At 41.1% G+C, this 11,497-nt stretch overlaps 1 protein-coding gene across 8 annotated transcripts in view; it reads right to left on the reverse strand.

The window, feature by feature from the left end:
- The window catches only part of ANO5 (anoctamin 5), a 102,806-nt gene that overhangs the window by 27,249 nt on the left and 64,060 nt on the right, over window positions 1-11,497 (reverse strand). For all 8 annotated transcript variants that reach the window (XM_025200375.1, XM_014518549.2, XM_006020710.3 and 5 more), the window contains 7 exons: window positions 8,644-8,712; window positions 6,751-7,035; window positions 6,292-6,405; window positions 3,380-3,495; window positions 2,308-2,442; window positions 1,296-1,401; window positions 1,143-1,203 (listed from right to left, as the gene is read on the reverse strand). In XM_025200375.1, coding sequence (XP_025056160.1) covers window positions 1,143-1,203; window positions 1,296-1,401; window positions 2,308-2,442; window positions 3,380-3,495; window positions 6,292-6,405; window positions 6,751-7,035; window positions 8,644-8,712 — 886 coding nt within the window. The remainder of the gene's footprint in view (window positions 1-1,142; window positions 1,204-1,295; window positions 1,402-2,307; window positions 2,443-3,379; window positions 3,496-6,291; window positions 6,406-6,750; window positions 7,036-8,643; window positions 8,713-11,497) is intronic.

Consider the following 11,497-nt stretch of genomic DNA (forward strand, 5'->3'; position numbering starts at 1 on the left):
AAAATCCTGCCATAGCAAAGACAGGAAATAGTTTGTTAAAATACACACAAGAAAGCCAAGGAAGGGGACTATGCTCCCCACCACAGAGGAAGGCAAAAATTCTTGCCATCTGTGCCAGTCTGACTGTGGGGTAAAATTCTTTCCTAATCCCAATTTTGGTCATTGGTCTGATCTGAGGAGAGGAAGAAAAACATCCAGCCTAGGAACCGCTGCAATTTTTATGTCCCAGCAGAAGCACCAGCATACCCCAGTCAGGTCAAAATTCTCAGCCTTGGCTATGGCCAACACCTAGTTCATCCTGGCCCTATGTGAAGACCAACAAAATCCAGAAGCATAAAAAACCAAACACCCACCACTCTGCACTGCAACCTGGAGACTGCAAACAGAACTCCATGCATCACACACTCTGACTGGAGAGCTAAAATTCCCTTTTTATCATCCTATCTGCTCCATAAACTATCCCAGCTCCTGTAATATACTTTCATAGCCAAGCTGGTTGTAAAGCTTTGCTTCACAGAAATTTGTACTTAGAGTACAAGTTAAATTATATGACTAAAACAGGCATGCTTTCAGGGATCTCATTTAAATTCATCTGCGTTCTGCATTATCAGAGTCCATACATATTGTATGAATTTCTCTGGTGCAGAGGCATACTGGTCTTGGTCTTAGTTACCCACAATAATCCCTGTGCCTCTCTATTGCTTTCTAGTGTGGTAGCCATTAGTCAGAAGTGGAAGAAATACACTTTATGGGGGCAGAAGAAGAAACATTTTATTGCAAAATTGGAAAAAAAGACACAGCATGTTCTAAATTGCTAACAGCTGCAAAACATCCATCCCCTATGGAAGTCTGGGTGTGTTTACAGCAGCTTTGGTTACAAATAGGAAAAGAAAGCACAGACAGTAGGACTTGATCTAGAAATAACCACTTCTGTGAAAATAGGCTTGTAACCACAAATCCAAAGGGATATTGGTTGCACAAGAGGTTAATTTTTTGTGCAATTCCTCCACAATTTTAAATTATTTTTATTCTTTGTTCAGGTAATTATTGTTTGATCTAGAACAATAAAAAGGCTATGCCAACATCCCTGAAAGTTTCTGTTAAGATCTCCTCATTACTTTATTTAAACTTAAATTACTTACCCCATATGCCCATGAAAATCGCAAAAAACAGAGTTGCCACATTATCAAACAAATGGGAATACTGCAACAGAAATGCATAGGGACAGTTCAGTAACAGACCAGAATTTAAATGGAAACAAAAAATGGCTAATGATTTCAGAACTGGATACAGACCTCTGATGGCCTACACGTGGTATTTAATCTCCAGTAGTTACAATCCACATCACAAAGAGGGCACATAATGATTTCTCCTCCAATTGCAGGGTCACAGATTTCTTTGCTGAGGAAAAGAATTTCAGAATTTCTTCAGATGCTCTGCATTACATTTTCTTTCAAATACATGATAAACTCAGTCAGTTCAAAGCTCCAGTTCTTAGTTTTGCACATGATATACCCAAGCCAACTGATATAAGCTGTAATCAGGCCACGTCTTGAGAACCCTCAAAGAAAAAGCCAGGAAGTACAGGTGGTGTGCATCCCCCTGTACCCCGGTTGAACCAGTACCACGGCAGAATTCTGTTACAAGCACACTGTGACAGTTGTACAGACTCGCAGATGACATACTAAACAAGGTTCTTCTAGGCAAACTTTTTTCATACTATTTTGGCAGCACCAGCAGTATTAACTCAATTATTGTTGCCAAATTCCAACTTTGATATCTATATTCCACTTTCCTAAGTTTTTTCCGCTATTTTTCAACTTGCTGGATTTTCTTCTTTCCTGTGTACCACTATGCAACAATAAAGATGTATTTTAAAGTTTGCATTTTAAACCTCAAGAAGCTGAATAGCAGTGGCAAGTGAAGTGACCTACTTACACTTTTCAATGTCCATTTACATGTGTATGTAAGGATCTTTCAGGATGAATGTAATATTATTACTAGAATACAAGTGTCAGAGTGACATAATTCATTGTTTAAAAATATGTCTACTTCCTGCTTTTCTATAGTGAGTGTAGAACCACTATAACCACACCCTGAGTTACTTGATATTTTAAAAATATATATATTTTTTCAGTATATATGAATGCCAATTCTGACTTCCTTCCATATGGAGCAAATCCTGAACAGCTGCAGTTATGAAAACATGCAACAGCAGTGTTAAGATAGACACTTAAAAACTATAATTCTGCTTTGATAACAAAGTAGTGCCCTCCACTTCAATGTAGTTCTGATAATTACACTCACCTGCTCATATTTGCATCCATTGTAAACAAACCATACAGAAAACAGAATAAGCCAACTACTGCTGCTAAGAACAACATCTCAGTGTAAAAACCCAGCCAGGCAAAATAGATTCCAATCTTCTCTCCATAGTATTTCCTGCAACACACAATGATATTGGACAGGAAACAGGAACAATAAAAATTAAAAAAGACAAAACTGGTCAAGGTCCATGCAAAATTAAGACTATAGGACAAATTCTGATCTCACAACAGAATAAAACCATTGTCATGCTGCTAAAGCAAGGTCAGAACGTAGCCCATAAATAAGAGTTATATGTGTTGAATAAGCACGACAGATGACCTTATTTGCCTTTGTTTTTTCTGGTCTCTCACTTAAGGAATTACTTCCCCTACCCACAATGTTGTTATATAAATGTGAATTTACCTCTGTTATGCACCAAAATGAATAAGCAGAATTTAGGATTAAATGTATCGTTTAAAAAGAACGGTCTTTTTATTATAGAAAAAGTAGCAGGATGTGTTACAAATGGGAGAAATGTGTCATGTCAATAAAGAAATGCACTTCTATGTAAGAATGAGAAAGGGACCAAGTGCTTAGAATTCAGGTATTAAGGTGGGATTTTACATCTGAGACTGAATAAGAGTCCTTTCAGATTAGATTTAATGGTGACAAAACGTCACTGACATTCTCAAAACACTTCCATCTTAAATGGTGTTCAGTTGTTTCTGTAAAATACCTGCTACCTTGGACCAAAATCTTGCACATAATAGTCCTCTGTAAAAATTCATCTGCATGCAAGGCAGAATCAGAAAAATGACTCTCCTGGGGTGATTGGGTTGGAACAGTTTTAGGATTTGAAGTAGAGAGTGTTGCCAGTTGCTAATAAAAATACATTCTATGTATTCTCTGCACCTGGTCCCTGGTTAAGTATCTGCTTTTCCTTAAACATTACAAATGGATAAAAAAGTTCCCAAGAGGAACAAAATGACAAATGAATACAGGCATATACTGCTGTGAAAACCCATTAAATATGGCCAAGTGCAATAAATGATTTTTAGAACTGATAGTTTACCTGATGAGATCCAAAGGCTGTTCCTTGAAAAACCGTAAAAACCTGGCCCACTCCATGTACAGCGTGTATCTCTCATTATCACAGTGTGGATCATTTGACTTCTTCCAGTACTGGCACTGTGTGAGTGTGCATATATTAGAGAGACAAAGCAGCTCATCAATACGCTAATACAACACAGTGAAGAAATGTATATTAGTAGCAACACAACTCAGTAAAATTATTGGCACTCAACCCTATACTCCAAGTTTTACACATAATATTTTAAAACAACATGTGTACCAGTAGGCCCCTGGGACATTTCAGAAATTTTAACGTTAAGCTCTTATAGGCAGGCTGCATTGGTGGAAAATATGTTTTGTACTTCTGATTTGTTCTTGTACTCACTGAAGAAAGCCACAGATGCAAGCCAGGTTTACACAAGTATAACACACCTACATTTAGACAACATGTACCTACATTAGCACAAATTGTCCTAATGTAGACAAGCCCTACATTACTCCTAAACAAACCCCAGTTCAAATCCTCAGTGCTCTGTTGGTCAGAATCATGCTTTCATGGTGGATTCCATAGTCAAAAAGCTTGCACTGAGAGATAGAAGTGTATAAACATGATAAAGTATCAATTTGGTTTCCATCTACCCAGGGACTTGCCTTACCTACTATCACCATTGTGGCTTGAGGTTGGAAAGTGAACACCCACTACAATAATTAAGTAACAGCCATGAATTTAACTTCATGGTAGTGAGCACTTGCGCACACTTCCTGTCATGTTATGCATTACGCAAGTTCCTTATGAATGGACTACAACTACTGTGTCATTAGTGACACCTGTTATTTTATCAAGTCTCAGAGCCCTAGCTTCACATGTCATTTGACTATGAGAAAACTTCAGCTTCCAGTTTTTCTTCTGTTTTAAGTCTACAGTTGTGGAGACAAAGTTGAAAGAGTGGTACATGAGCACCCTCAAAGCTCCAAAATTAGAAACGAAATAACTCAAGATATATCATTTGTAAATCTCTCTTGATATTTACTTCTATTTCATGGTTTTTGGGAAACAAACTCATGGTTTGGGGGCTAGTACTACTAACACAGAATGGAAAAGCTTTCTTGGAACCTCTATTCTGGCATCAGTGCTGCTATTTTATTATCATCTGTTTTTAATATTGCCCACAATGTGCTAGGTGCCCAAGTAAAACAAGTGTATGGGCCTTGTGCCAAGCTGACATTGTGTAAACAGCCACAATTTCCATCCCATCGAATAGGTGATAACACTGCATTCAATGGGAAGTTTCTCATTTTTAGACTCTTTCTCTAATTCACTTGCAACAAAAATTAAGCAGAGTTCTCAAAAAGCAGACCCATAAATTAGAAATCAATCAAGTAAACGTGTAATTGAAAATGCTGGCAGGCATTATAATTATCTTCAAATGATTATTAAAAATAAATAAGGGATTAGATTAATCCCACAAACAGCTAATTAAAATGTTACTAGGAGGTAGCTTTTCAGTATAATATGTCGGTGCTTAGTGGCACAGCTCCCTTTTGTCACTGCAAATAGGGACTAGAGAGAAATTCAGACATCTTTTCTTTAAAAACACACCTAGCAGGAAAATAGCAAATAGCAAATAGAGAAAGCTTTTACTCCTACAAGCTTTATAGTACAGGTTTTCCTCACTTTATGCTCTACATGCATTCCTGGAAAACAGTGCATAACTTGAATTCTCATAAACCTACTTTACAATGTAACAAACAGAGATATGTTCCAAGACCTTGATTGTACTGACTCCCAGACCCATTTCTACCACTTTTACAAGACAATTTTGGTACTCACCAAGCACAGGGCACCATCATAATAGGATGGCAAGTACAGAAATGTGTTGCAGACAATGAGTGAGGAGCACAGATCCGCACAAGAGACTATATTTTGGTGCGCATCACCCCCACAATGCACCGCACAAAGCAGCTGACTGCGGGCTTCCACCACACAGATCGCATAAGAGTGAATTTACCTCGCATACAATGAATTTTTGGTATAAAAAGGGTCATGGCATAAGAGTGAATTCGCACACACAGAACTTGCATAAAGTGAGAGAAACCTGTACCTACATTTTGCCCACAGAAGGCATCATAAAGCACTTATCAAACTATGTGGTCTTTTAGGGCCAAATTTATTGCAGGGTTAACGTTATTATTTTCAGTGGAGATTTACACTGCAGGTGGATGTGACTTGCAGTATCTATGGCCTCAGATGAAGATGTTGTTCATTTACTTGTTTCTTTGTCATTATATGTTACTGCATATAACTGTTATAATTTCTCATAATATATAGCATATCCCATTTATACAAATATATTATTGTATGAGTCATATTAATACACTCTGGGCATGTCTACACATGCACTTTAATGTGCAGTAGTCTATTTTACTGCACATTAAAGTGGTGCATAAAAAACCATGCTATTACAGAAATGTGCAGTAAAATAGGCTATTGTCCATTAAGCACCACCTAAAAAAGCATATGCTTGTGCTACTCTGCTTTGGGGCAGCCTAATGCACATCAATTTACTACCTCACATCAGAGATACTAAATTTAACGCACATAAGGAAAAACCCATTAATGCATGTGTAGATGCACCCTCTCTGGCTGAAATTGTTTACGTCCCATAAATTTACATACTGTATAACAGGACTGGCAAATCTTATTTATACATTACAGGAGAAAGGACAAGAGTCATCAGTAGATATTGGAAGGGTTGGAGACCAAATGAGTTTCTGTTTCCATCTGTGAAGTCCCAGCCAGTAAAACAAATGAAGGAGGAGACCTGAATCAGTGAAGTCACAGCCAGTAAAACAAATGAAGGAGGAGACCTGGACTAAGAAATACCTAAGGGACTGCAAAACTAGAATACTTACATCATGAAGAGGGTAAGCAGCTGTGTAGGTGCCATTACTTAATAGTCTTTTAATCCCAAACTTTTTCTTTCCTTCTTCTGTTCCATATGGGCATCGTGTTAGAATATAGAAAACCTAAGATGCAAACATGCAGGTTTAAGTCTTTTCTGTTTTAACTTGGATTAACAGCACACTACAGGGAAGGATGAAAAGGGTATTGCTGAGGGATTCAATCTTCCTCAAAGAAGAGGGTGAGACACTGCAGCATTTATTGCATAGGGAAAATTCAATGCCTCTCAGGGCTCCAGTGAACGAGGAAGCTCTAAATAAGGTTAATGAAGGAACAGTTTTCACAAATGCCACTTGGCTTCACTGTGCAAAAATTGAGGATACTGTACCATATACTTTCCTTCTCCCCCACACTATAGGTCACTGTTAAATTCTGTATGCACATGTAAACCAAAGGGCTGAGATACATACTATTCTGTTTCTCACTGATGGTGAGAAGAAGGTGCTTTCATCATGAATGAGGTAGAGTTCCTGTCTATCTTTCCTGAATGGTGCTGTGAAGTAATCTGGGTCAGGATGCATCACTTTCTCTGGAAGCCTAAATGGTGAAAGCATACAATCGATGGGATTTTCTATAGTACAGGGAACATCATTTTCCTTGATGGGGACTTTGATGTTCAGCACTTCAGCATATGTAATCAGAACCTCCCATGGGGCATGGATCTTCACGTAGTAAGTTTTGCCATTTTCAGATTCCTATAAAAGAAAAATTAAACCAAATGTCAGACGAAACTTTATTTTTTATAACTGTAGGATTAATATGAAGCTAGACTTTCTTCAGAACTTTTCTGCATTTGTTTTCTTTCATCTGAATGGCTTCAATTGATCCAATGAAAATAGGAGCAAAATCTCCCCCCACTCAATACAAGAAAACTTGTATGATTGGTTGATACAAGGTACCTATATTCTTTGCAGTTTTGGGAAGTTCGAAAGGAAACTTCCAGCTCCACCAGATTCGCACAGTAAAGGCTAAATCCTTCTTTCTAATTAAGATGCACAGAAGTCAGAATGCATCAGAAATGGTGTCAGGGATCTGCCGCTGACATTGAACACCACCAGGGAAGACGACAGCCGGATCTACTCATCAAAGAGCAACACTTTCACAAAAGGACCCAGAGATAGCCAGGGGAATAAACTTTCACTTTCTATATCCCCCTGAGCAAAATGGAGTTTCTTTTCTACGTAAGGGGACTTTTACAATCTTTGATTTCTCCTCAGCCTAAAGAAGGGTGTTTGTGTCCGAAAGCTTGCAAAAAAAGGAAATTGTTTGCTACTATTTAGTTGGTCTAATAAAATATATCACCTCTGAACCAATCTGTGTATCTCAAAAATGGTGTAGCATGCCTCAGAGCAGTTCAAACTCCCTGAATCTCATGATGCTATGCTTTACAGAGATTCTCTCTCTTTAGCAAATGACAGTCTTAGGAAGGTATGTCAAAATGGCAAGTATGCTATGATTAACTCACAATCATACAGATCTACCTGAAAAACTCATAGTCTATCAGCAACCATCAAAGCTACTGCAACCCTATAGCCTGCAGCAGTGGCTAGGGAATAGTTCCACAGCAGTTCCCTCCCCCAACCAAAATCTTTACAGAATTCCTCTGAACTTAGTACATGCACTCAAGAACAGAGTGTTTCACCATATAAAATAGTAATGTTCAGCCAACGGCTCTTTGGATCCTTATCTGCAGATTCCATGGGATCCATAGGTTTTACAAGGTTATTTTTCTCTGTGTTTTTACATGCAGACCAGAGATGCTCCCCCTGCACTCCTTCACATGCATGATGTAGGACTTTAACCCTAAGCAAAAAGACTAGATTTACCACACACCAGCATAAGGGCCCATCCTGATACTACTGTCAACAGGATATAAGCACTTTCCAATTACTACAATAGGTATTTCTCATAAACTGTGTAGAGAGGCTGAGGTGCATGGATTGGTGAGGCTGTGGGCTGGGACTCTAGGGATGCTTCCTGTAGATTTTGGTTTATGGGTATAAATGAGCTCAGAGTTCAGTTATCTGGCAAACTATTTTCTTCTCATTCAAACATAAAAAGCAATCATTTCCTGCAGAAACAACAACTGTATTCTCACAATGTTTATCAAGAGACAGCTCCCCAGTTAGGTGATTGCATCTGCTTAGCTTTAGTTTCTTACATATATTACTGAAATTCCTTGCAATCATTTATAACACAGTGGATAATATCCTACCAAAAAAGAAAGTTAGAAACATTAACTAGCAATTTATAACTTCACTTCTTTGATTATAATTTATTTGAATGGGATGAAAATTGTTTACCTTTTTGTCTTCTGTTTCTAATTCCAGACCAGATTTTTGCAGATTACTCTCAAATTCTCTCCTTCTATCCTATAAACAAACAGAATTTACTCAATTAATGAAGTTGGTATAATTTTAACTTAATTTTGCAGAACATTATCTTCCCTATATCCCTATACAATGCATCCAATATTGTTTCTGTTACAGTCAAAAGAAGGTTATCCTTACCAAAACAGAAACTAGATTAGTTCTGAAAGAATAATTATTCCCAAATCCTATTAATTTCCTTTCACTCACCAAAATGTCTCAGTTTCCTCTGGTATAATAACTAGATGTTGAATTAACATATATAATATATACTGGGCTCAAACTCTGTCCCCCTGGGAATCACTAGAAAGCTTCTATTAATTTCTAGATTAGGCCCAGAGTTCAAATGATTTTTTTAAAACTAAATAGATAATCCTGTAAAATATTTCAGTAACCTATACTGAATTTTTCATCCAAATTTTCTATAGACTATGATCACACTTTGTAAAGCAAAAGTTCTGTACAGCACAAGAAAGAGCCAGTTATTCCTTTTACAATTATTCTGCACTTGTTATTCTTGTTATCCTTGTAAACGATGATAGCCCAGGAGCAGACAATTATTTTGGATGGAGGGCTGCTTACCAAGTTTTGGCAAGCCATCGAGGACTGCATGGGTAGCCCCGCCCCTTGACAGGTGCCCCACCCCCTGGTCGCCATCTTGGGGGCGGAAGCCCCGCCCCCCTAGCCCCTGACCTTTGCCACCAGAAGTCCCTTCCTTTGCCTCCCAGAAGTACTCCTTTCAGCATGAGGTTTGCCATCTTGGAACCAGAAAAATACCAAATTATATTATAAAAATCAAAAATGTGCTACAAAATTCATTAATTTCATTTCAAAAAATATTTTTGTCCTGATTTACATGTATTTGTGTAGTGTACATAGAGGTGATAGCTTAAAATGAAGTCTTATTCTTGCATATTGTGGGAGGGTGTGGGTGGGAGAGTGGGTATAGTTTTGTCGGTATGTGAGGTATGGGGAAGGGTGTGTGTGTGTGACTTGTGGGGGGGTGGATAGGTGTGGGGGTGATTATGTGGGGTATAGGTGGGTATGGGGTTTGTGGGGGGTTGTAAGTGTGTGGGGGGAGGGTGACTGTGGAGGGCTGTGGCTTGCGTGGGTTTGCCAACAGCTTGCTCCCTGGCAGAGCCCTGCCAGGGCTCCTGCAAGCCCGAGCTTGGTGCTTCTGCTGCTCCTGGCCCTGGGGCACTGGCACAGGCCCCGTGCTTCTGCTCACTGCCTCTTGCCCCTGCTCTGCCACTGCTGCCCTTCTCCTGCCACTTCCCTATCCCCCCTCCCCCGGCTGCTCCGGCACCACTTCCCAGTTGCTCTTGCAGTCCTAGCACTGCAGCTGGGAACCACGTGATACCAGAGTGGGCAGGGGGGCCAGGGTGGAGAGTGGGGAAATGGCTGTGGCAGGCGGGAGGAAGGAGTAGTGAGCAGACATTTGGAACACAGTAACAGCTGGGTGGGATTGCAGGGCCCATGCCAGTGCACTGGGGCCAGCACAGGTGGGACCCAGAGTGGGGCAGCAGGAACATGGGGCCTGGGCTGCCAGGGTCTATATGGAGCCAAGCTGCACTGCTCCAGCAGGGAGAGGTGGGAGCCAGCCCGCTCTGGGCCCCGCTGGTGCTGGCCCCGGTGCACCAGAGTGGACCCCGTGCCCCCGCCCAACTCTCTGCCCCTTCTCCCCACATTGCACAGCCATTTTCCTGCTCCCCCCACCCACCTACCAGCCTCCAGCACCACGTGGTTTCCAGCTGCAGCGCTGGGACCACAAGAGCCAGCCCATCTGGCCCTGACTGGGGCAATCACCCATGTTCCTCCCCTGCCTCCCTCCACCCATCCTACTTATCTGTATTTCCCTCAGTGCAGGGAGACAGGAACAGCCTCATGCCAGAAGCCTCTAGAAGACCCTGCTAGGCAGAGGCTTCCAGCTGGGGCTCAGGGTGGGGGAGCTACAAAGGAGTGCTGGAGTGCAGTTGCTGCTCCAGCTGTCTAGTTCTGCCACCAGCTCCCCCTGGATCCTACTGCCCCTGTCTCCTGTCATCTTTTACAGGCAGCCAGGGGAAGATAAATATTAATTTTCAAAAATTTTTATGGGCCCCACTGGCTAGATGGAATGGCCTGGCAGGCCAGATCTGGCCCAAGCCTTGTATTTTGCCTGCCCCTGCGATAGCCAGACTCGATCCATGGTCATACCATGTATGCTGAACAGGTTTACTGGACACCTTCATCTGAACTGTCTGGGGATGGTCAGTGTTGGAGATCAGACTAGTAATTCCTAAATTTCTACAAGAGGCAAAAATTTTTTTTCATAGATTTTCATAGACATCAGGGCTGGAAGGGACCTCGGAAGATCATCGAGTCCAGCCCCCCGCCCAAAGGGCAGGAAGTCAGCTGGGGTCATAGGATCCCAGCAAGATAAGCATTCAGTTTCATCTTGAAGGTGTTCAATGAAGGCGCTTGAACCACCTCTGGTGGCAGGCTGTTCCAGACCTTGGGGGCTCGGACAATAAAGAAGTTCTTCCTTATGTCCAGCCTGAAACGATCTTGAAGTAGTTTGTGACCATTCAACCTCGTCATCCCTTGGGGCGCTCTGGTGAACAAATGTTCCCCCAGATGCTGGTGGTCACCCCTGATAAACTTGTAGGTGGCCATCAGATCACCCCTGAGCCTGCGCTTTTCCAGGCTAAAGAGCCCCAGGGCTCTCAGCCTGTCATCGTAGGGTCTGCTTCCCTGACCTCTGATCATGCGCGTGGCTCTTCTCTGCACTCTCTCAAGCTTCTCCACATCC

This window comes from Alligator sinensis, unplaced genomic scaffold (assembly GCF_000455745.1).
Source record: "Alligator sinensis unplaced genomic scaffold, ASM45574v1 scaffold165_2, whole genome shotgun sequence".
In the NCBI taxonomy this organism is placed as follows: Eukaryota; Metazoa; Chordata; order Crocodylia; family Alligatoridae; genus Alligator; species Alligator sinensis.